Source organism: Cnephaeus nilssonii (genome assembly GCF_951640355.1).
Source record: "Cnephaeus nilssonii genome assembly, chromosome: 3".
Classification (NCBI taxonomy): domain Eukaryota; kingdom Metazoa; phylum Chordata; class Mammalia; order Chiroptera; family Vespertilionidae; genus Cnephaeus; species Cnephaeus nilssonii.
Genome location: NC_137074.1, coordinates 88289626 through 88317157, shown reverse-complemented (window position 1 = coordinate 88317157; position 27532 = coordinate 88289626). Strand labels below are relative to the sequence as shown.

Sequence of the window (27532 nt, the reverse complement as noted above, 5' to 3'; positions counted from 1 at the left end):
TATGAAAATTGGACATCCTTTCCTTTAGTCTAAATATCTCTACAAAATATTAGATTCAGCTGCCTCAGCATTCAACTGCTGAATGATCTCCAGAACTCCAAGTTTGACCTGGTCAAAATCAATGTCAGATTCTTCCTCAGTTAGCCAGATACGATCTATAAATCACTTTACTAGTTTTGTGAACATTGGAATGTTACTTAGCCCCTCTATGTCTCCGTAGCTTCATCTGTAAAATGGCAATAAAATAGTACCTACCTCAAAAGCTGTGCAAGAGTTAAATAAGTCACTGCATGTTAATTTAATTGTTTAAATTTAACCCCCTATTTGCTATTTTTGTTAACCACATATTACCATAATGACAGCATATAACATGAAAATATAAAAAGAAAGGTTGGCAAATTTATTACAACCTATATTAAGCATTGCATATCATGGGTATTAATCATGGTTTTCTGAATATGCAATTTGACTTCAGGAATGACAACAATGTTATTTCTTTATTTACTTATTTATTATTTTTAATGTATTTTTATTGATTTCAGAGAGGCAGGGAGAGGGGGATAAAGATAGAAACATCAGTGATGAGAGAGAATCACCGATCGGCTGCCTCCTGCATGCCCAACACTGGGGATCGAGCCTACAACCCAGGCATGTGCCCTGACTGGGAATCAAACCATGACCTCCCAGTTGATAGGTCAATGCTCGACCCTGAGCCACTCCGGCCAGGTGACAACAATGCTATTTAGAGATACATAGAGATAAACTATAATTAAAGGGAAATAAAAATATGTTTATGGACACCTTTTCTTGAGAAAAAAAAGGTTCCAAAATGTATAAGGCATTAAGAGAAATTGAATTTCTTTTCTTAGATTCTATGAAAAGGCATCCATAACATATAAGCACACCTCAAGAGGCTGGATTTTAAATGAACAATAAATTATTGTGAAGTTCTTAAAAATGTATTTTATGTATTGCTTTTTAAGATTTAAAAAATTACATTTTTTATTGTAATACCTTTAGGCAGAAACTAAAGTAAAATATACCATATGCCAAATATGTACTTCCAGAAACTAGTGGAAAATAATAACTTAGGGCTAAGATTTTTATTAGGTTGTAACGATTTTTTTCCTCTTGTGAATAATATGAGTTTTAGGGGGAAAATACATTGTTCTCTCAAGTTGTTAACATATGTTCAATTGACTGAGTGAGGTATTTTAGCTACCAAAGACTTCTAGGAAATGAAGACAATCCAGTGAGCCCGGAACTCTGAAAATAAAGATCTTCAGCTGAAGATCTTCAGTTGCCTTCTAGAAGTTATTGGAGAAATTCCATGCCTAAGGAAATATATAGAGTTTTTGTTTTGTTTTACTTATCTCTGAAGTTCTTGCTGATGCAATAGCAGTTGGTTTTCTGAGTCAGAGTCTACCTTAACTTAGTTTCTTCAGACTTTCCCTTCTAAACACTAGTTCATTCCATGCTGTCTACATCCTTTGAGAGTTGTTTTAATCGATTATAATGTAATTTCAATTGTAGTTGGCCCTCCCACTCCCACCCTGGCCCCATCCTCCCCTCACCAGCATGTCCATGGCCTGCTTCTCCAAACCAGGTTCTCAATAATAAATTTCTTGTAATTCTAAATTCTATAACTTTTTTTCTGACTTAGAGACCAATTATTAGGTAAATTTGCTTAATAGGGGCAGAAAGTCATTGGAGGATAATTTAACTTAATTAACATAATTTAATTGGTGCCTACCTCCCCTCTCCCCACATTCCTGCCTAATCTCATGAAGTAGATGTCACATCTTCATTTTACACTTGAAGGAACCTGAATAGAATAATGTTAAGCAACTTGCCAAAGGCCGTACAGTTAATAAATTGCCCAGGTGAGATTCAATCCATGCCTATATGAGATTTCCATTATATATACCTGCCTCTAGTGACAGATATTTGGAAATCAGTGTTGGAGAGAATAAATACTTAGAAGGAGAATCTGGAGGTAAAACAGTAATATACAAATTGTTCTTTGGTCTCCTCTATAATTGTCAGTGTTTCCATAAGCTTTTGTTTGACTCTTGCTATCACTGTACTAAAACAATTAGATAGATAGTAGATAGATGATAGATAGATAGATAGATAGATGATAGATAGATTAAATTTACTTATTAATTGCATGGGAACTGTCATAATTGGAGAAGTAGGATAGCTAAGGAACGCCCACGCTGTTCTTGGTGATTTAAATTGATTGACTAATCTGATCCAACCTTATTTTATCCTCAGTCTTCCTAAAATTTGAAGATAATTATACTTATTTTTAATCTCTAGAATCATCCCTTTCCTTTTTATTTTATAAAGACAGGCATTCCAATGGCTCCTTTCCAGTTTCCAGGGATTCTGGTTATTGAAAACAGTGGATGAATGCACATATAATTCAATTCTAAAGTACCTTGGAATATATTTCCATGTGCTGCTAAATTGGACTACATAGACAGGTATACCTTGAAATTGTCCTTCTTCCTTTGTTTCAATATAATATTTATTTTGCTGTCTTACCATCTATCAGAAAAGAAACATTTTGTTGAACTTCCTTTTTTGTTATGCATAACTAGAATTCTTTTCTCTATATAGGTTTATATAATATAAGGTTTATATAATATAAGGTTTATTTTCTTAGACTAAGACTTTTTATTTTTTCCCCAACAATAACAACACTAATATTTCCATTAATATGCTAAGCACTATTAAACCCCTTGTATACTAGTAGGTACCCTTATAGTAACCCTTACTGTAAATACTGTTACTGTCTTCATTGAGGAGTCTGAGAAGCAGGGAAGGTCTGCCACAGCTAGAAAGTGTCAAAGTCTGATGCTTAGATTCTAAGAAAGTCTGAGTCCCAAACCCGTATTCTCAACAATTATGCTCTTCTTCCCAGACTAATTTTATTGCTTAAAGTTCAAATTAATGCAAATAATGCAATTCAGTTCAGTTCAATAAATACTTATTCAAGACCATTATATTTAAAAAATAAGCCAATTTTATACCATAACATTCTGTTTTATATACCCAGTTAACCTAGGTAACATAGTTTTTTTTTCTTTTCTGCTTTAGCTTTCCTATATGCATCCTGATTAAATATTTTGTTTACATCTGACCTTTTATAAGCTTTTGTTCTAAAATTTAGTAGTATTTTCAAAACCAATCATTTATTTTTAAGATATGTAATATCTATACATGCTATTCTACAAACATTAAGTGTCAAGGAACTTAATAGTTGATAATATATTGTATTTTTTTTATCCTCCAAAGACTTTCTGCCTCTATTAAGCAAATTCACCTAATAATTGTTTCTCAGTCACCAGAGATATTTGGCTCCCTAGAAAATGTTTGGTAATGACTGGAGATATTTTTTTTATTGTAACTACTTGTGGGGAACTAGTATTTATTGGGTAGAAAACATAATACCACTAAACATCCTATAAGACACAAGACAGCACCCCAAAAACAAAAAATTTATCCAGATCGAAAAAGTGGTTAGTGCCAAGACTGAGAAATTTTGAGTCCTACTCTATCCCTGGGGCCTTTTACATTACCATGACAAATAGGAACAGACTGCTCACTTCTCCTCTTAGGCAAATAACAGTGGTTTGATTCTCTTTAGTTTTATTCTACTCCAAAATAACATCCCTCCCAAAAAAAAAAAAAAAAAGTCCTCTCACCATTCCTCCTGTTTACCATTATTTTAATTAGACTCCAATGTCTTAGGGTCTTTTTTTCCTTTAAAATATAAATATGTTGATGATAACAGTGACTGACACAATTAGGACATTTTCAAACCCAAACTGAGAGTTTAGCTCTAAATGCTTTCACTATGTTGTTGATGTTGCTTGCTAAAGTAAATATCCATATTTCATTCATTTACCAAAATGCTGGCATTCTGTAATATAACAAAACATGTATCTAGTATCTTAATTTCAAATCTCTTTACATGCACTTTTCTGGGACCAAGAATAAGCTTTGTGGTTGTTGTGAAATTGCGCTGGCCTTTTCAAACAGTTTGAGCACAATTGTCATTTAGTAAAAGAAACTTGGCTCCACTATTTCTTAATGTCTTACTTAACAAATATAGGATTGGATCACATCTCACAACTCCCACTGGGCAGCACTTAAGAAGTGAGTAATATTTCTGTCTGTCTAAGTCAAGTAATCCCAAATGTAAGTAATTTACAGGAAGGCATCAGGGACTGTTACAATAGACATATTGCAAGATGTCACTGAAAATCAGCATTTCCCCACATGTTTGCATGTTTGATCAACAGCCAGATGGAAGCTTTTATCACATTTATTTAATCTGAAATACACATGGTGATTACACTGGACCTTTGATTCAAGGCCTTATTAGTGTCTCAAGAGAAGTGAGGAAATGAGTTTGTTGCTTGCAAACTGCTGTAGCCATGACCCTCTGGGTAGAGTTTACATCTATCACTGCCTAGACTAGAATACTGCTATAAATAATATAGTATTTAAAGGAAATAGGTAAAGTAAAAGCTTTGTTAATCTATGTAAGAAAAGAAAAGGGTGTTGCTAACTGATCAACCTATGAACCGGGAGGTCATGGCTCAGTTACCAGTCAGGGCACATGTTCGGGCTATGGACTGTGCCACGCCAGCACAGCCAAGGGTTTGGAGAGCCTGAGGGATGGCCAGCGAAGGATGAAGAAAAGACAGACAAAGAGAATAAGCTGGGTCTAGGTGGATCTTCTGTGTGTGACTGAGAACACAGAACAGATCCAGACTGCAAGCTGATGCTTTATTTTATAGTCAGAGGTAAGCAAGGTAATTTACAATGTTCTTGTAAGTTTCATTTGTTTTGGCAGCACTTACTGCACCTCCCATAGCCCATTAGCTACCCAGGAAAGATCTAGGGAGCGTCACAAGATCAAGCTTAATTATGCTAATAGGGCAGGGCCCTCTAAGCTGGGACTTGTTTGCGGCTTTGCCAGCAGGTCAGTCCGAGGCTTAACCCTATAACTGCTCCCTACAGTAGACTCAATCTCCAGTATGGGGAGTGCAGGAGGCAGCCAATGGATGATTCACTCTTATCATTGATGTTCTATCTCTTTCTTCCTCTCTGAAATAAATAAAAAAATGTTAAAAATAGCCGAAATGTATTGCTGAAGGATGGGGCAATAGAAAACTTCAACTTAATTTTATATATTTTTTAACATTTGGAAATGTATATTATGACTAGAGGCCCGATGCACAAAATTTGTGCATGGGGGCAGGGTCCTCTCAGCCCAGCCTTCACCTTTCCAATCCAGGACACATCAGGGGATGTCCTACTGCTGATTTAGGACAGATCCTGGGAATCGGGCCTAAACCAGCAGTCGGACATTCTCTCACAATCCGGGACTGCTGGCTCCTAACTGCTCACCTGCCTGCCTGCCTGATTGCCCCCAACTACCCACCCTCACTGGCCTGGTCGCTCCCAACTCCCTCCCCCTGTCACTGGCCTGGTTGCCCCTTACTGCCCTCCTCTGCCAGCCTGGTTGCTCCCAACTTCCCCCCACCCCACTGGCCTGGTTGCCCCCAACTGCCCCCCATTCTGTCTTGGTCACCCCACACAGCCTACTATTCAGTCATTTGGTCATCCCTCACTAACTCCCCTGCCGGCCTGGTCTCCCCATGCAGCCTGCTATTAGGTCATCTGTCTGGTCATTTAGGTCATGAGGGCCCCTTGCTTTTTATATATTAGAATTATGTCATTTTATTTTCAAAGTCAGAGAAAGGAATTTGAAAAAAAAAGACACATGTACCCCTCGCTCCTCTCACACAAACACACATGCACAGTCTTCCTAAAGTATTCACAAAAGAAATGACATTTTTAATATTTTGTTGATTTTTCAAGACTGAAATCCATATAGCATATTATAACTAAAAAAGAAAGAAATAATAGGTTTCTATTATTATAGGATAACATGACTAATGAGAAATGGTTAATTAAATCACATGCTTATTCTGAAACTAGAGGCCTGGTGCATGAAATTCATGCACGGGGGGTGGAGTCTGGCCTGCACCCTCTCCAATCTGGGACCCCTCCGAGGATGATCAACTGCTGGTCCAACTGGCAGTTGGACATCCCTCTAACAATCCAGGACTTCTGGCTTCTAACTGCTCGCCTGCCTGCCAGCCTGATTGCCCCCTAACCACTCCCCTTATGGCCTGATTGCCCCCAACTGCCCTCCCCTGCTGGCTCAATTGCCCACAAATGCCCTCCCCTAGTGTCCTGTTCACCCCCAACTGACCTCTCCTGCTGGCCTGATAACCCAAAACTGTTTTTCCCTGGCGGCCATCTTGTGGTGGCCATATGTGGTGGCCATCTTGTGGTGGCCATATGTGGTGGCCATCTTGTGGTGGCCATCTTGTGACAACGTCATGCGAGGGTGTCGTGTGAGGTGTGACGCCACCTAGGCTTTTATTATATAGGATGACTTTAAAATGTTGTTGCTTGATCAAAACTCTAATAATGGCTATTACTGTAGCCCTAATACACTTGCAAAATATTTTTATTCCAATTAAAATGTTAATTTAAAAGCATAATATTATCCTATCAATATTTTATTTTTTTCACTTTAAGCCAATATGGTATACACTACAAATATTTTGTGGCTATCTCACATCTCAGTTGAGAATTTAAGTTTGGTGATTTCTTTATTTCTACTGACACCACTATGCTACTATCATTTCAAATTAGGACAGACCTTGAAAAGTGTCAATTGTATAAACAAACAACACATATTGACTATCTATCTACTCTGTACTAAACAACATTCTCAGAACTTCCCAATTCAAATTCCTTTCCAACTTAACAATTCTATAAGACAAATGATCAGTAAAGACAATCTTTTACTGCAAAGAGTGAACTGAGTCTCAGTGAGACTAAACTGTTCAGGGTCACTCAATCATAGTTGGTTGAGTCTGTATGACTATAAAAGAAAATTTAATTGAGACTATGATTCATTTAGTATCACATTTTTATGATTTTTCTCCCCCAAAATGGTGTGTGTGTGTGTTTGTGTGTGTGTGTGTGTGTGTGTGTGTGTGTGTGTTTTAATTCTTCTCAGATAAAGAACTGGTTTAAGACTCTTTTTTTTTTTTCATTTTATACTTACAACAATAGACAATCTTACTGGTAATATAGTACTTAAAATTCCTTTTATATGTAAAGTTAAAAAAATAAGCCTTGTACTGTTGTTCTGTGGTTAGAGTGTCATTGGCATACACACCAAAGTGTTGTGGGTTCAATTCCCCATCAAAGGCGACACCTGAGTTGCAGGTTTGATTCCTGGCCCCAGTTAGGTTGGTGCCAGAGGCAACCAATTAAAAGACAAGATTATTTTCAGTGCTCCAATGTGAGGTTCATTCAACTTGAACCAGGAATGAGGATGGAGCTCTTCAACATTGCTTTAAATTAGGGAAAAATACTGAGGTTGTAAGAACTTGGAGTCTGCAAATATTACTGTTACCATTTAGGAATATGTATACTACCTAAGATATTTTTGAGTAAAAGTATACACCTTTTAAAAAATTGCCTAGACAAAGACAGTTCTGGTTTGACTAGTTATTTTGTTTCTTTAAATGACAGAGTATATGCAAAGTGGACCCTTGATGAGCCAATATTACACTATGGATACGTATTTATGATGACTTGCTGTTAGAACAGAAAAAGCTGTATATAGAATTTTTGCTTTGAGGAAATAGTTACAAAGCATGCAAACTTCTGTTTCTGTATTTGGAAAAAATAAGACAGTCTTTTGTTGCAAAAACAAAACAAAACAAAATAGTCGGACCCGTGTTGCTGCGCCAACCCATGAACCAGGAGGTCACAGTTTGATTCCTGATCAGGGCATGTGCCTGGGTTACAGATTCGATTCCCAGTAGGGGGTGTGCAGGAGGTAGTCGATGGATGATCCTCTCTCATCATTAATGTTTCTCTCTCTCTCTACCTCTCCCTTCCTCTCTCTGAAATCAATAAAAACATAAAAAAAAACAACAGTTATGAGTCAATGAACAAAGTGGAGGAACAAATATTAACACATTTATGGTGCTGAGGTGTAGCACCATATGACCTTGAGGAAATAACTTAGCTCTTTGTTATTTTCTTGATGTGTTATCTTACAAGACAATTTGAACCTTTGATGAGAGACAGATTCTAGAAAAGATTGCATAAAAAGTGATTTTATGTGGAGATGGAAAAAACAGGAAAGAAGAGAACTAAACAACACTCCATTTATTATAGAAACAGAAATATAAACAGTTAATACTGAACTTGGAAGACTGGTTATGACTACATTAGGTTTCCAGTCACAATTAGAATATGATTTATTTATGGTTATACAATTAATGATATTTATGAAAGACATAGTTTCTTCTTCTAAATTGTATGTGTATTGCTTAAGTAGAGGAAAGTCATAAGGCTCTTTCATTAAAATTCTAGATACTATGTGCCACTTTAAAAAGGTTTTAGGCATCTATTTTTATGACCATAAGACCTAGTTTAGAATATAGAATACAGGTATTTTAATGTTGCCATTTAAATTTTTTTTCAGTTTAGTTGAAATTACCTTAGAGCTTTCAGTTAGGTCTTTTCATTCGTATGCTTGGACTACAAAGTGCTATGTAATAATTATTAAAATGAATAATTATATTTTATGCATAACAGGAATTTATGCCCAGTGCTTTTTAATTGTGATGTAGGACAAAGTTTTACGAATAATTGTACTTCATATTTACTTGCCTGGGCAGAAGTATTTTATAGGTATGTCTGCCACTTATTAATATTTAGGTCAATTTCCTCGGAAGAATTTGTTACAGGCTTAGTTAGTTCATTTTGAATATTTATTTCTTAAACTTTAAATCATAGTTCCTTAATTAATGAAATACTAAAATTTTATGTATGTTTAAATTGAATGCATTGCCATAATTTAAGCATGTTATGTTTTGTGCAAATTTTATTTTTATTTATTTTTGGCACAATGGAGTTTATTTATATTCACAAACATGCATACGACTTCTGTCATACTCAGTGACTAGATCTGCATGCTATCTGATCATTAAATTATTATATATCTGGTCAGGATAAAGCAGTCCATGACAGATATTAAATATGCAAATTATGTACAATGGACTCAAATCTCCAATAGTTAACTACACTGTCACTTCACACTAATATTTTCCTCAGAATTCATGTTATTAAAAAAACTACTAAATTTTATACAGCCTTCTTTCAAAGTTTTTTCTATAGTTGAGTAAGTAAATAGATTCAGGAATGATAAGTGACATTATGAATTGCTTTCTATAATATAGAATTCTAGATAATTAATTTTTATTGTAAGTCATTAATTAAATTAAGAGACTGAATTTTCTGTAAGGAGATAATTTGAACTCTTAACAAATATTCTACACTACCTTTGGATATAAATATATTTACTTGTGAACTTGCCAAATCTAGCCATCTATTACAGCTTTAGCCATTTTGGAAAATAAGTTCTGAATCATGGGATGAGAAGGAAACTCAGTAATGCTTGGACTTCGATGTTATTCTTCCACTCTCCTCACGCAATGGTCTCAGAAGAGAATCAACGCCAAGAGAGCAATCTCAGGAAAGGAATCTCTCCTGAAACCTGGGAAAGCTGTTCACATGAACATTTCTTTTCGGCCATCTATTCAAATTTTCACTCCTTTCAATGAAAATATGCTCACACAAGTCTAATTCATTTTGCATTTGCGTCTGTTTTCAATTTGGAGTTTGGTACCTAAGTTACAACAAAAATGTTTATTAAATATTTACTCTAAAATCTACTAAATTTTGTATGATAATAGTAACTATTTTGTGACTTGTGGATAAAATGAGTTAACTTATTAAAACAATTAATAGTGATAAGAATAAAGCTTTAATAAATATTAACCATTATTGTCATCATATTTTATGGAATAAGTTTTTTAATAAGACCTTTACATGCATTACTTCATTCATTCCACGGAAAAGTTATATGTGTCTCATATCACTATTTTCCTGTGTTATATAAACTGAGTGGCCAGATTATTATGATCTCTGAATGCATAATAATCTGCCCACTCAGTGTATATCCTTCTTTCAAAGTTTTTTCTATAGTTGGTTAATATGCAAATTGTCCCCTCGACCAGGAGTTTGACCAGCAGACAGGCCAGCTGACCGCCCATGTCCCCTCCCCCTGGCCAGGCTGGCCGGACCCCACCCATGCATGAATCCATGCACCGGGTCTCTGATATATATATATATTCTAGAGGCCCGGTGCACCTCAGCCCAGCCTTAACCCTATCCAATCTGGGACCCCTCAAGGGATGTCTGACTGCCCGTTTAGGCCCGATCCAGGCAGGATCGGGCCTAAACGGGCAATCAGACATCCCTCGCACAATCCAGGACTGCTGGTTCCCAACTGCTTGCCTGCCTGCCTTCCTGATTGCCGCTAACCACTTCTGCCTGCCAGCCTGATCACCCCCTAACCACTTCCCTGCCAGCCTGATTGATGCCTAACTGCTCCCCTGCCAGCCTGTTTGCCCCTAACTACCCTCTCCTGAAGGCCTGGTCACCTCCAACTGCCCTCCCTTGCAGGCCTGGTCCCTCCCAACTGCCCTCCCCTGCTGGCCATCTTGTGGAAGCCATCTTGTGTCCATATGGGGGCAGTCATCTTTGACCACATGGGGGCAGCCATCTTGTGTGTTGGAGTGATGATCAATCTGTATATTGCTCTTTTATTAGATAGGATAGAGGCCTGGTGCATGGGTGGCGGCTGGCTGGTTTGCCCTGAAGGGTGTCCTGGATCAGGGAGGGGGTTCCCTTGGGGCATCGGGCGGCCTGGGTGAGGAGCCTGTGGTGGTTTGCAGGCCAGCCACGCCCCCTGGTGACCCAAGATGAGGCCCTGGTATCTGGGATTTATTTATCTTCTATAATTAAAACTTTGTTGCCCTGAGCAGAGCCAAGACTCCTGCTTGCTCTGTGGCTGCAGCCATTTTTGTTGGGATTTATTTATCTTCTGTAATTGAAACTTTGTAACCTTGAGCGGAGGCTTCTGCCGGCTAGGGCTGGCGGAAAGCTGGACTTCCTCCATTGCCACGGAAACCCAAGCCTCCTGCTCTCTCTGTGGACGCAGCCATCTTGGTTGGATTAATTTGCATATTCGCTCCTGATTGGCTGGTGGGTGTGGCTTGTGGGTGTAGCAGAGGTATGGTCAATATATATATACTGAGCAGCCAGATTATTATGCATTCAGAGATCATAATAATCTGGCCACTCCGTGTATGTGGAAACTGAAGCAAGAGAGGTTAGGTTACCTATTGGTCTCATGGCTTTTTATTTTAACATGATTTAATATTTGAAAAAATAACAGGGTGAGATTCCAGTAAGCTTAAGATTTTAATATTTAAAATATTCACAAGTCTTTCCTACTAGTATGTAATCATCTCTCTTAAAGGGTGTACAGAAAGGACATATATATTAAATTCTTCTAAATATATTTATTATGATAACTGGAAATCTGGTTCAATGGCCATTCATAATGGATTTAAACACTTATATAAGCATCATCAATATAAATATTATAATTAACACCAGAATAATTAATTCAAAAAAGTAGTAATATATAATTTGTTCAGATGAATTGACTAATAAAATAGTACACATTTTAGATTTGTAAAGGGAAATTATTTTAGCAGTAGTGGTATTGTGTTTTTGGTGTATTTTCTCATAATAAATATTTTTCTACATGTGACTATTTTATCACAATAATTTCTGCATATGGACAGACATTATAAACAATTGGTACAGACTAAACTTTTTAATGTTGAGCATTATAAATATTCTCATTTTATTCTTTATAATTTTCTTAGTATTTAAAAATAAATCTGTCCTATTGCTGTTTCCTTTAAAGCATACTTAATTTTCAGGATATCTTTTTTTAAGTTTAATTTAAAAAGAAACATGCTTAAGTCTAGATTTCACCCTTCTGCAGAAATCATTGCATGTAATTTATGTAACCTCTAGTCTGCTTAAAAATACTTTAATTCATCTTTTTAGATTTGCACAGAGCACATTGCCAAATAGACATATGGTAATGTCATATACAAGTCATTTGTCTTCCTTTTCAGTAGTCATTCCCATTTATTCATTCTGTGTGTGTAGGCTAAGACCAGTGATGTACAAAACTTTAGGTATTGTTGACATTAAGGCAGAACAGTCCCTAGTTAGATGATATGAGGCAACTGAAGAAAAAACAGTAGCTTTTACATATAATATAAATGTAAAAGAAATTGGTGTTATAGAATGAATTTGAGTATATTTTTTCTGAAAATAAATAAAATAAAATACAGGTTTGATTAGTTTCTAGCATTATAAATCTCATTATTTGATTCACATTACATTTATTAAGCTCCTATTGGATGTGACTTATATGCACAGATTCCATATAAACTGATTTCAACAATAACTCACTGAGGATGGCAGAGAAGATATATATTATAGATGGAGACAAGTGAAACAGAGGAGGACAAACTGAAACTAGTACTTGGGTCTTATAGTTCTGAGTGTCATATTATTTCTGATCTTTTCTGATCTTAGAGAGACTACTGCTCAATGCAGGAAAATTATACTCTGTGGCACATGCCTAATGGATAATTTAGTTGAATTTTCCAAGCGGTAAATAACATTTTTTAGTTATTTACCAAAAATGTACCATAATCTTCCGTTGATTGTGTAGGTAACCTTAAAAACTTCATTTCTTTCCATTTTCTCCTGCTATCACACAGGTAATCTCCTGGCAACCTCTCCCCCCTTTGGATGTCAGTGCTAAAGGAGGTGAAACATTTTGTGAAGGGCCCTTAGTCCTAATAGCTACACTATTCTCCTGGTTGAGAGTACTCTGTGAATTGTTCAAATTCTTCAGAACTGAGAAATTTCCCCATTTGAAGTACTCAAGAAACTACAATTCTGAGTTCAACAGAGAAAGACCAGTGAAATGAAGAGAATTATGCTAGAATCTATTTTACCCCAAAATAAGAATACCTTATCAGAGAAAATTTCCACTTAGATTTTTGTTCTCAAGGAGAGAATATCTTGTTCAAGTCTATATCTTATTTGGGCCCAGCACATTATTAACTATTTATGATACAAGTTAATGATATCAATTTTATATAGTTAGAGAAAGTGAGTGACAAAAAAAATGACAAACAGAGCTTAAGAGGGACAGTTCTCAGAAGAAAGAAGCTGGAGGGCAACGTTATGAAATTAGTGTAAGATGCAGCAACACTTCACTTTTGTATCTCTGATAATCACATTCCACTTGCTAAATAATTGTATAAATTGATTGTATCTCTAAGCTAAACAACCTGGAAACAATGAAGTCAAAACAAAACAAATAAACACAACAGTAATTTTACGCTTATTGTCAAAATCTTTCTGAATAGGAAATCTGTGTACTATTATACTAAGTACATAGAGAGTTGTAGTGGCATTTGTTGTTTATCAGCTTGATATGGAAACAAATTTATGGTGCAGTAAATATATATGTTTTTTAGTGGAAAGGCTAAGTGTTGTGTTTGCTGGGATTTCTTTTCCTATTATTGTAAACCTGTTGTATTACATAGATTTAATTTAGAGCTCATAGATTTAGAGTCCCTATCCACTTTTTAAAAAATGTCTTGATTGGATTTATTGGGGTGACATTGGTTAATAAAATTATATAGGTTTCAGGTGTATAATTCTATGATATCTCATCGGCACATTGTATTGTGTGTTCACCACCCCAAGTCAAGTCTCCTTCCATTAAAATTTACTCCCCTTTTACCTTTTCTTACCTCCCGCCGACCCCCTCCCCATGCACACAAAAAAGAATATATTTTCATGCCTTCTATACTTTAGAAATTATTCCTAAATATTTTTGTCAGAGACAGTAATTGTACATAAAATTAGACGACAACAGATGACCCCTGAGTAAATGTAGTGATATAGTTCTCTCCAGGGACTTTGTTAATGGCATATACTGCTAAAGGACAGTATACTTTTTCTCCATAAATTATGTATAACTAAATTTAATGGTTTATGATAGTGACCTTCTTTCTGAGGTATTACTCTAGTTAAAGGGGGGAAAGTAGGCTCTTAAGTACATAGAAAAAATCAAATTTAATGTTAGAATCTAATTATCTGAAGCATTAAGAACAAATCTGCATGAGTCATTTTACTTAGCAAAATTTGCTAAAATATTTACATAGTAGCAGTATTATTATATTTAAACAAATAATTTAATACCAATAATTTAATAATTTAATGCAGTAGATCAACGTACCCCAAGAATCAAACCAAAGATCTGAAATATGAGGAAACAAAAAACATCCAACCAAAAAGAAAAAAGGATCCAAAAATATGAAGGAACAGCAATTCAGGACTCAGCACAGCAAATTGAAACCTAAAGATCCAAGTTCTGTCTGGAATTCAGTATTAGAATTTAATAATATCCATTCACTCACTCAATTTTTTTGGGTCTAAGAACTGTATGAAAATGTTGTTGCAGCTATATTGCAAGTGTAAGATTCAACTATATTTTCAGGAATACTTATCTTTGGGTGAAAATAAACTAAAGCAAGTCAATTAATTCAAGAGGACAAATAAACAACATCAGGGCTAATTAACATGGAGAGACTATTCACTATTGTTTGGACTTTGCATACACGGATGGAAAAAGAAATTATTACAGGATGAAGAAACAACACTACACAGGTCATTTAGCAAATATGGGGATTTAATCCCTCTCTATGATGGAAGAAAAGATAATATAATTAAGTGAGAAGACAATAGAAATTACCTCCACAAACTGCTATTCTCCAAATAGGAGACATCTGACTCAGCCAAAAAACTGACTTTCATAATTATTTTTAAAACTCCTCAAAAATTATTCCAGTAACTTGCTTAGGCAAGCTGTCCCACAGTTTATCAATCTTTATATTAATAATAGCTATGATTTTCTGAGTCAACACATTTTACAGACATTGAATAAAATAAGCCATTTATAATACAGAAAATTGGCACAGATTAAATATCAATAAATTATTATCTCATTTAATCTTTATTCATCACACTCCCACCACACTCATTTTATCCAATCTCATGCTTTAGAAATCTTTCTCTATTGATATTGCCCTCCATCTCTCAAATATTCAGACACTTAGAATGATCCACAGTCACCACATAAAGTCCTGAAAGCCCATTGTGTGGGAGAACATATTTTCCAGTGTTATCTCTGATAAGGGTTTAATCTCCAACATTTACAGGTAACTGATACAACTTAACAAAAGGAAGATAAACAACCCAATCAAAAAATGGGCAAAGGACCTAAATAGACACTTTTTGAAAGAGGACATAAAGAAGGCCAAGAGCCATATGAAAACATGCTCAAAGTCACTAATCATCAAAGATATGCAAATCAAAACAACAGTGAGATACCATTTCACACCTGTGAGAATGGTTATCATTAGTAGATCAACGTAACCCAAGAATCAAACCAAAGATCTGAAATATGAGGAAACAAAAAATACCCAACCAGAGAAAACAAAAAAGTATGAGGAAACAAAAAATACCCAACCAAAAAGAAAAACGGATCCAAAAATCTGAAGATAATGTAAAGAGCCTCTGGGACAACTTTAAGCGTACCAACATCCAAATTTTGGGGGTGCCAGAAGAAGAGAGAGAGCAAAATATTGAAAACCTATTAGAAGAAATAATGACAGAAAACTTTCCCCACCTGGTGAAAGAAATAGACTTACAAGTTCAGGAAGTGCACAGAACCCCAAACAAGAGGAATCCAAAGAGGACCACACCAAGACACATCATAATGAAAATGCCAAGGGCAAAAGACAAAGAGAGAATCTTGAAAGCAGCAAGAAAAAAACAGTTACCTACAAGGGAGTACCCATACAACTGTCAGCTGATTTCTCAACAGAAACTGCAGGACAGAAGGGAGTGACAAGAAATATTCAAAGTAATGAATGGCAAGAACCTACTACCAAGACTAATCTAGCCAGCAAAGCTATCATTCAGAAGTGAAGGTCAGATAAAGAGCTTCACAGACAAGAAAAAGCTAAAGGAGTTCATCACCACCAAACCAGGATTACATGAAATGCTGAAGGGTATGCTTTAAGAAGAGGAAGAAGAAGAAAAAGGTAAAGATAAAAATTATGAACAACAAAAAGACATCTAATACATACCTACCAACGAGTGAATCTAAAAATCTAGTGAATAAAAAGTCTGAAGAACAGAAGGGACTGGTGAATATAATGAAATCAGGGATATAGAAAGGGAGTGGACTGACGATTCTCAGGGGGAAGGGGGTCTGAGGGGTGTGGGAAGAAATTGGACAAAGGTCTTACACCTATGGGTAAAGACAGTGGCGGGGGGGTAAGGGCATGGGGTGGGGTGGGGAATCAGGTGGAGGGGAACTATGGGAGGAAAAAAAGAGGAACACTTGTAATAATCTGAACAATAAAGAATTATTTAAAAAAATAAACAAACAATAAGTGCTGGCGAGGTTGCAGAGAAAAAGGAACCTCATGCACTGCGGGTGGGAATGCAGACTGGTGCAGCCACTGTGGAAAACAGTATGGAGTTTCCTCAAAAATTTAAAAATGGAATTCTCATTTGACCCAGCGATCCCCCTTCTAGGAATGTATCTCAAGAAAACAGGAACACCAGTCAGAAAGAATATATGCACCCCTATGTTCATAGCAGCACAACTCACCATAGCTAAGATTTGGAAACAGCCTAAGTGCCCATCAGCAGATGAGAGGATTAAAACCTGTGGTACATCTACACAATGGAATGCTAAGCTGTTATAAAAAGAAAGGAATTCCTATCATTTGCAACAGCATGGATGGACCTGGAGAGCATTATGCTAAGCAAAATAAGCCAGTCGGAGAAAGATAAATATCACATGATCTCACTCATTTATGGAATGTAATGAACAACATAAACTGATGAACAAAAACAGATCCAGAGATAGAGAAACATCAATCAGACCTTCAAACCTCAGAGGGAAGGCAGGGGAGGGTGGGGGTAAGGGGGAGAGATCAATCAAAGGACTTGTATGCATGCATATAAGCATAACCAATGGACACAGACACCAGGGAGGTGAGGGCATGAACAGGAGTGTGGTGGGGGGCAATGGGGGGATAAGGACACATATGTAATACCTTAATCAATAAAGAAGAGAAAAGGAAACAATATTTTTCTACACAGAAGTTTATACTTGCCACTTTTCCCATCCCCCATATAACTAACATTTAGATAATGCTTACATTACATTGTGTCAAACATTCTTCTAAGCCCTTTATATACAGTAATGTATGTCGTCTTTGACTATCCTGGAAATAAAAGTATTCACATTCTAAAGATGAGAAGGCTAAGAATCTTGGCCAAAATCAAACTAATAACAATAAGTGGTTTAATGTTTGGTATAAACAATTTGTAAACACAGAATTTTGTGAACAATTTCTTCCACTTGAAAAGCTTTCAGCCTCTTTTCTGCTCCATGCTACTACTTTTATTTGTATAAATAACACACAACCTAGTTTCATTCCAAGATTGATTTCATCTGATGTTCTTGACATCAATTATAACATCTCAACTGCTATGAAACACTGGTGTGTGAGTAGACAGAGGCCAGCAGTATAAAGCAGTACAATGCAAGGCACAACTCAGTTACAGGTGACTCACTAAAAGAAATTCATCTGTTCTATTTGCATAGAGATTATTGGCTGGGGATGAATATAGATTATCCAGATTTCCCAAAATCTATTTTCCATTGAATTTTTCCATAATCAAGTGAGTTACATGACAAATACCATGCTGTAGTTTCTATATTACTCAGTTCAGCCTGCAAAGTTCCATAGACTGAGAGACTTAAGAAAGAAATGTATTATTTCTTACAGTTCTGGAGGTTGGAAGACCAAGATCAGGGTGCCACCATGGTCGAGATTCTGGTAGAAGCTCTCTTCCTGGCTTGCAGAGAACCACTTTTAAGCTGTGAATTCACATAGCAGAGATAGAGATAGGTTAGATAGATAGATGATGATAGATGATGATGGTGATGATAGATGATAGATAGATAGATAGATAGATAGATAGATGATAGATAGATGATAGATAGATAGATAGATAGATAGATAGATAGATAGATAGATAGATGATAGATAGATAGATAGATAGAACAATAGTTCATATATATATACATATATATTCCATATAAGGGTACTAATCTCATTATGAGAACCACACCATCATGACCTCATTTAAATCTATTTTTTTTCCAAAGATCTCATCTCTAAATACCATCACATTGGGTGTAGGCCTTCAACATATGAATTTTGAGAGGAACAGAGCTTATCCATAGCAGTTTCTTAAAAAAAGAAAATCCTATTTTCCAATTATGCTATACAAGTAAATTTCTAGCAAAGACATAAGGAATTAACTAGAAATGCTAAATATTACTTGATTGTGATACAGGATCACTTATATAGGGAAACTAAACTTGAAAATCTCTATACTCTCTATTTCTAAAGGTGATAATCCCAATTACACACTTATTTTTCTGAGTTTAATTTCATATGTGTTAACCATTTTATTGTTAAATTAAATTTTCTCTGAGTTTTCAATCACAACCAAAAAATAAAAACACTCAAAAATGAGCACAGGGTATCTATATAAGTGACTTTATTATTAAAGTGGCTCTTATCAGACAAACCAGTATCATATTTGGTCCATATTTATTCTATTCATTCATTTAACTCTTGTTTACCAACTCTGATGGTTGCTACCTGGGGACTATGTTTGGTGACTTGCATAAGAGGCACTTGCTTCTCTTCACTAATTCTTCTATTAATTTCAGCTTTTGCCTGCTTTTCTATTTTTCCATATTGACATTGAATTTTATTCCTAGTTTTATCAAAGATTTCTCTTAACTTTAACCTTAGACTTAATTAGCAATTTTCTATTCTGCTATTTAATGTACTACTCCATTTTTTCTAGATTTATGCTGAACTATTGATAATGAACCTATATTCTGAACCCTAACATTTATACAGTGTTATAGATATGGTTTTATTAGACTTTATGAAGAAACAGTAAAAATTGCATAGCAATCTTACAAATAGGTGGGTTAATATGCTTATTATATACTAGAAGCCCGATGCATGAAGATTCGTGCTAAAATGGGCTTTCTTTTCCCTGGCTGCTGGCACTGCCTTTCCACTCCGGCCCAGCCCCTTTCCGCTCAGGCCCTGGAGCCACCTCTTTCTGCTCTGGGAGCTGTCTCTTTCTGCTCGGGCCCCGCCTTCCCACACTGCCCAGAGGCCCTGAGAGACCGGGGATGGGGCAGAATGCTTGCGTCATCGCCATGCCAACATTGCAAGCATCCCGCCCCCATCACTCGTTACCTGTGTATGCAAATTTGTGCCATCTTTGTTGGGTTAATTTGCATATCACTCCTGATTGCCCGGTGGCATAGTGGAGGTACGGTCAATTTACATGTTTGTCTATTATTAGGTAAGCTAGTACATGTCCTTAGAGTTTTATCATTTTTAAAATTGTAATTGTTAATCTACATTTTCCAGTAAAATGTAAACCTAAATAGACACTTTTTGATAGTGTACATACAGAAGTCCAAGAGTCATATGAAAACATCCTCAAACTCACTAATCATCTGAGAGATGCAAATTAAAATGACAATGAGGTACCATCTCACACCTGTCAGAATGACTATCAACAAATCAACAAACAACAAGTGCTGGCAAGGATGTGGACAAAAAGGAACCTCATGTACTGCTAAGGGGAATGCAGACTGGTTCAGCCACTGTGGAAAACAGTATGGAGTTTCCTCAAAAAATTAATGGAACTCCCATTTGACCCAGTAATCCCACTTCTAGGAAAGTATCCCAAGAAAACAGGAACACCAATCAGAAAGGATATATGCACCCCTATGTTCATAGCAGCACAATTTACAATAGCTAAGATTTGGGAACAGCCTAAGTGCCCATCAGCAGATTAGTGCATTAGAAAACAGTGATATAGCTACACAATACAGTACTATGATGCAGTAAAAAAGAAAGAACTCTTATAATTTGCAACAGCATGGATGGACCTGGAGAGCATTATGCTAAAAGAAATAAGCCAGTCAGAGAAGGATAAGTAACACATGATCTCACTCATTTGTGGAATATAATGCACAACATAAACTAATGAACAAAAATAGATCCAGAGACATAGAAACATCAAACAGACCATCAAACCTCAGAGGGGAAGGCAGGGGAGTGTTGGAGGGGAGTAAGAGATCAACCAAAGGACATGTATGCATGCATATAAGCATAACCAATGGACACAGACAGCAGGGGTTGAGGGCATGTGCTGGGGGTTGGGGATAGCTGGGGCGAGGTCAATGGGGGAAAAAGGAGACATATCTAACACTTAAAAATTTAAGAAAACAAAAAGGAATAGGAATGAAGGATAGACTTAGTTCTAATAGTTATGGGAGGGTGACAAAAAGCATAACCAACAAGGTCAGTTTTTTTTTTAGAAATGCATTTGTAAGTAAACATACAAAGTAGCATTCTTTATATTTATATTATCTTTGAAATCTTAAAAATCCTAGGACTAAATGTGGACTTATTTTGTTAATCAAAAAAGGCTAAAGTTTAAAGTGTTTTCTTCATTTATTATAACAGTATGTGTAGAACATTATGAATAAGGTAAAATAATATGTGTTTATATATTATTTTCTCTAAAGGTCATAATAAATGTATACTAGTAAAACTAATATATCTATAAATATATCTATTAAAAATCAAGTTAATTGATCTAAAACTCATTCTGCCAGATCAAAATGTCTTAATGTACAAAAATGGAGGCAAAGACATTAGTTATCTGCAACTACTGTGCAAGTGAAGGTCATAAGCAAAAGTGTATGAAATGAATCAATGAAATCTCTCACCAATAATGATTTACATCCAAAGGCTCTTTCCCCAGTCGAATCACTATGTACAGATGTCATATAATCCAAAGATAGTTTCTGCTGGTGGGTTGATCTGCAACTTTATAGCTGATAGAAATAAACACCAGCATAAAATCAGAGAATCCTTCTTCAAAATATCTCAACAATATGAATGAATATAAGTAAATAAAAGGATTTATTTAAAAAATGTTGTACCCAATGGAAATTTTTTAATAAAAGAAGAAAAATAATGTATGCATACAAAGTAAAAACATTTTACAAGATGTCTAAAAATAATTATTATACTTAAATGAAAATAAGAACTTTTTATTGTCAATATTATAATTTTTAAAAGCATCTACTAAATACAGAATGGGTTAAATAGAGAGTGGAATTAAACCAAAGTCACAATTGATAAAGACCTTTTGGAAGAAATGAGAAATGGCAGAAAATGAAATCAACTAAAAGGAGGATAAACATGGAAAATATAATTAAATCAAAATGTAAATTGGTAAGATTATTTTAAAATAGGATGGAGGGAATGACATATACACAACATAAAATATGGAGTTTCTACCAGTGCACAAATTGATTTCCAAGGAAGAAATTAGAAAGAATAATTATTCATCAAAAGTACAGTAGAAAAAAAATTTCATGAACCCAAAGCAAATAAACTAATCTGATTTCTCAGTTTCCCAAAAGAATGCTCAGTTCTGAGATATATTCAGGAAATAAAATGGATATGAATTTTGACTATCTGTATTTGGGGACCTGAGCAAGAGGTGGATTTTGAAAGTGATTCTAAAGTATCTAAGCAAGGAATACAAATAGGTAATTTAGAGGCAAGGCAGGTTTATGTTTTGCTCCCCTCACCTGTTTTGTTTGTTTTTAGATTTACAGCCAATGCCAGAAATTAAGGAAAATTCAATAAATATATAGTAGAAAGTTAAATTAACAATAGCTCCTATAGCAGATTAACTAGTTAATGCTCATTGCTTTTAAGTAACACCCCCCTCTCCCCGTTTTTTTTTTTTTTTTTTAAGCATTTCAATTCATATATTCTTAGTTGGGTAATTTCTTCCAGGTGGAGATTTATTGACCCATTACCTTATTCTTGTGGTTCTCTCAATTTATTTTTTTTCCCTTTTCTTTCTTGTTGAAAGAATTACAGATGTCCCGTTTGTTTCTGTTTGTTTACCCATTGACCTGCTCCACCGGGAACCCCTCCTTCCCAGGCCTTCACCTCTGTATTGTTTGTGTCTATATATGCATGTTCCCCAGTTAATCACTCCCCACGCCCCTACCCCCACCTTCCCTCTGAAATTTGTCATTCTGTTCCATGCTTCTATACCTCTGGATCTATTTTGTGCATCTGTTTATTTTGTTCATTAGATTTCACATATAAGTGAGACCGTGTGATATTTGTTTTTCTCAGCTTGTATCTCCCGAGATTGCTCAGCAGGATTACATGTCTGGGCCTTCATTCAATTGCCTAGAACACAAATCACATGGTTACATTCAACTGCAAGAGAGATTGGAAATGTTTAGCTCTATGAACTGAAAGAATAGGAAACAAGTTTGTTATGAGCTAGAAATCTCTGCTCCAATATACCCTTCTGATCACCAAATATTTGTTCACGTTGGTTCCCTCAGACAAACCACTGCCATACCTTATCCAAAGAGACAAGCTAAAGACCTGTCAAGCCAGTATATCCAACTCAACGATAAAGATCATTGATATGCTCAATCCTCTTCATCATATCTGTGTGCATTAGTTAAGGAAAAAAATGATCCAAAAGACTAATGCTCCTCTCCACCCATATACAAAACACAGTGATAGAACGGAGCCAGGAGAAGTGGGAGTGCTTTTTAAAAATCTTTGTGGTTGAGAGTATTACAGATGTCCCCCTTTTCCCCTCATTGCCCTCCTCCACCCAGTTCCAGCCCACCCCAGGCTTTTACCACCCATGGGCAATGCATATAATTTCTTTGAAGAACTTCTTAATATAAATGTTCCCATTTGGAAATAAAGGAAGAATGGTAAACACTGAGTAGTTACTGATTCATAGCAATTATGGAAACATGCCAGACTGGCATTAAAAGATCACTCTGCCTTGGCAAAAATTATAGTTCCTTGGAGAAACTGGATTCTCTTCTGTTCATTCTTTTTCACTTCCCACAATTCTATCCTATGGAAAATTCAACCCGATCAGTCATCCTCCTTGACCACATCTGAAGTGAGTGTTTCAGAATATGCCCTCTATGGAGTCTAAATAGCTTTTAAAGTCTACCTCTTGCTTTCTTTAAATTTTGGGAGTCCAAGGTTTGAAGTTTCAAATAGTCAGACTTTTTCTTCTATCTAGACATATGTTTTTGGGCACAGTAGTTCTATTAAAATCACAGTAGACTTCTAATCAATGTGCCATATTTGTGTGCCTTTAACCACACTCCAAGATAATTATTTTTAAATCTATGATTATATTTCTATGGTAGAAAAAAGAACAACACAGAACAATGTTTGCCCATGGGTAAGACCTTTAAAGAATGATCTTAATTGTTAAAAGTATTACAGATTTCCCCGTCTGTTTCCCCATTGACCCCCTCCATCCCGCTCCCGCCTCCCCATAGGCCTTCACCACACTATTGTCTGTGTCCAGGGTTATGCATATATGCATACAAGTTATATGGTTAATTCATTCCCCCTCCAACCTCTCATGCCCACCTTCCCTCTGAGATTTAAAGGTATAGTTGTGAAGCCTAATTTATTTCTTTATATCTTCCTCCTCTGAAACCTTCTTTAGACTATAAGCAGCTACTATGATGCTATCTGCAACCACGGGCCTGGAAGGATAGGCTGTCCTTTCAGACTGGTCCTTGCTATAGGTGCTGAGCCTTGGCAGATTTTGTTGCTCAAAGCTTCATTTAGTTTCATTCCTTACTATGTGACTTCTATAAACAGGTTTCTTAGACTTTCGATATCCCAATGACTGAGCTTTCTTTTGATTTTTTAGATCTCTGTTTGAAAACTGGACAGTTTCCTGTGCCCATTTCTTTCCTGTAATATCTTACTAAAGGCAGAATATAAAAGCATATCATTAATCTGTATCTTTCCAATCACCTCCTCTACAACTGCAAGTCCAACAGGCACTGCATCCTCCATGCTGAGTATTCATTCACCTCCTTCCATCAATAATACTTAACACAATCAGTACCACCCTCTCTACAGCATCCTCTCCAGGATCCTTTCTACTGCCCTGCTCTCTCCTCTCAGTCTCTTCTGCTGGAAGCACTTCCTCTTTCTAGCTTTTAAATATGGGAGTTTTTCAGGGCTCAGTTTTTAGACCTTTTCTTTTATCTAGGCTCACTCTTCTAAGAAGTTTATCAACTTGCATAGCTTTAAATAACATTTATATAATGATAAATCCCAAGTTATCATCTCCAGCTCCATCCTTCCTCATGACATAATTTCATTTTAAAAATAGTATAATTGTGGTCATCTCACCAAAAAATATGCACATAGATAATTTTAGATGGAGAAGAGGAGGATCAAAAGGCATAAAACTATGCAAAATCATATGGGTATTTGTTTATCCAGTTTCTCTTTAAAATGAAAACTCAAAAGCAACAGTGATTGATGGGAGAAATGTTGTATTCCCAGGTGTGTTGCATGTAAAGGTACACAATAAATATTATAGATACACCATACATATTTGTTGACTAGATGATTGGTGTACTACACATTAATGAAGCTTTATTTTAATAGAAATGTGGTAATTTTTAATAACTCATTCTAATGCAGATATGTACTCTATGACTAATAACACTAACTTACACAATATTTTCTTATCTTTGCTAGATCCCAATGCTCTGGCTGGCCAGACTGGTCCTGATCATGCTCTTATAGGAGGAATAGTGGCTGTAGTTGTATTTGTCACGCTGTGTTCTATATTTCTGCTTGGTCGATATCTGGCAAGACATAAAGGTAGGTTGTATTTAATAGTGTTCTTAACTTTGACACAAATATTCTAAAGACTTGCTTTACCATGAGATATTATATGACTGTACATGTTTATGTGTGGTGTGTGTGTGTGTGTGAGAGAGAGAGAGAGAGAGAGAGAGAGAGAGAGAGAGAGAGATCTAAATACTAACTTATTTCAGGGAATTATTGATTCTTTTACTCAGCTGTAAAGTTAAGTTGGCTTAGTCCTGGCCAGTGTGGCTCAGTTCATTCAGCATTGTCTCATGCACGGAGAGGTCGCTTGTTTGATTCCCCATCAGGGTATGCCTGGTTGTGGGCTAGATCCCTGTAGGGTGCATGTAGGAGGCAGCTGATCAATGTTGCCTTCTCACATCTATGTTTCTCTCTCTCTCTCTCTCTCTCTCTCTCTCTCTCTCTCTCTCTCTCTCTTTTCTCTCTCTAAAATCAATACTAAAACCATATTTACAAACTAAATAAATAAAGTTAAGTTGGCTTAGCAAAATAATGTTTAACCAATAGCCAAAGATCACAGAGTAAATCATGGCTGGAAAAACAAAAACAGAAGCAAGTTTATAATTTATTTCTAGAACTGAAATTCCACTATAACATTAAGCTTTTGGTTATTGTTTTTGTTTGTAGATTTATGGACACACATGTGGCCATATTAGTGAGAATAATATGTGTTTTTTGTAATGGGCTAGGTAGCAAACTCTTGATATAATTTACTTTTAAATGGAGTTACCAAAAGGAATGGTGACACATTTGATGTGATCATTATGAACTGCTTAACAAAGGACCCTGATTGCTACAGCTGCATGGATCACATGGTCTGTATCCATCATTAAAGAAATCAAAGTATTCATTACCCACTCCAGCTTGGCTGTTACCTCTAGTTAACCTGGCCACAGCTTTCTCTACGAGATTTACCTAAAGGTGGAAAGAAATTGTGCAACTTTAGAAGGGTAAATTGTGTGGTTTATTACAGCTCAGAATATTTTCTAACATGTAAGATATCTGGCATAAGTTCCTTCCTAAATCAATGCGGCTTTAATGCTGGCTATTTACCAGTCTCATAGAACTAACACATTTTTCTTCCAATACCCGCAGGAACATATTTAACAAATGAAGCTAAAGGAGCTGAAGATGCACCAGATGCTGACACAGCCATTATCAATGCTGAAGGCAGCCAAGTCAATGCTGAAGAGAAAAAAGAGTATTTCATTTAAAATGCAGGCCAAGATTCCGAGTTTTACTTACCAGGCTGGCTGCTGGAGAAAACTGGCTATCATCTTTCAGAATTCATTTCTACCATTTTCTGCTACCTTTATTAACTTCCATACCGTACTGCTATCCGTAGCCAGTGCATACCAGCAATCAGCTGTCGAAAGCATCCTTCTTTAATTACTGTACCATCCATAATGCAGGACATTTCTTACTGCCTAAATTCCACACCATTGCTCTCTTAACATACAGTGCTTGAATATACAGCCTTAACAATGTTAATCATTTCCTTGGATCATGATATTGAGTTGTTTTTATACATTGAAAAATGTATGCAGAGATTTTTGTTTTTGTTTTAACCCCTCATTTTTCACCCTCTTTAAATCATGGACTTAGTCAGTTTGCCATTGGACAGCTTTCACAAGAAACAGGATTAGATGACGAGCTAATGTGCTTAAGTTTAATGAGACATTAGAGGTTTACAGACAATATTTTCTACATGTCTCTCTTCAAGGACATGCTTAGAAACATATGCCCTAGAAAACACTGTAGTATAGCTCTGGACTGTTTGTGATATACTGGTAAAGCTGTATCAATTTGCTATTTTAAAATATAGCATTTGATACAGGAGCCATGGGTACGAATTGTAATCATGTCATGGTATCTTATATAATTATATAGCTCTCACCATTAGGTTATTTTAGCTGTTTACCAATAAATTGTTACAAACATTTTACTGCTTTGGGAATCACAAAGATTTCATTCATTGCTCTGATTTGATTCTGTAATTTATTTGCTTCACAAGGACTCACCTTCTTAAACAAAATTGAAATATCCATAGGGCACAATTTTGAAACATTTTAGTATCTGTATATAGTGCATATAATAAATCCAATTACACATTATTTGATACATATTTAACTTTTTGGCTGTAGGTAATTCAATCATAAGTAAGCATTTTCTAATGTCCATTATATCCCTTTAGATATTACTTAAACCAGTATTACAAGTAGATAACATGGATTAGTATTTTGTCTGTATGTCCTAGCACTGTTCAACAACGAATGTTTCTAGTTCTTGTTAATTTTTATTTGTTATACAACGGAAGCACAATGTTACAAGGAAAGGTAATTTTAAGCTAACAACCAGTGCACAGCCTCAGGTTTTAAATTACAACCACAATAGAATAACCTAAAAATAAACTCTTAGTTTGCTGAAATTTTACAAGTTTTCATTTGGCAGTTCCAGAGCTGCTTGCCTACGTTGGTTTGCCA

The 27532-nt window shown here is 35.8% G+C and overlaps 1 protein-coding gene across 7 annotated transcripts in view; it reads left to right on the top strand.

The window, feature by feature from the left end:
- CADM2 (cell adhesion molecule 2) overlaps positions 1-26276 on the top strand; it is a gene marked incomplete at its 5' end in the record, with an annotated part of 1250256 nt that extends 1223980 nt beyond the window's left edge. For all 7 annotated transcript variants that reach the window (XM_079767300.1, XM_079767298.1, XM_079767302.1 and 4 more), the window contains 2 exons: positions 24915-25040; positions 26145-26276. In XM_079767300.1, the coding sequence (XP_079623426.1) occupies positions 24915-25040; positions 26145-26263 (245 nt within the window). In that variant the 3' untranslated portion in view covers positions 26264-26276. The remainder of the gene's footprint in view (positions 1-24914; positions 25041-26144) is intronic.
- Positions 26277-27532: the final 1256 nt, after the last annotated feature.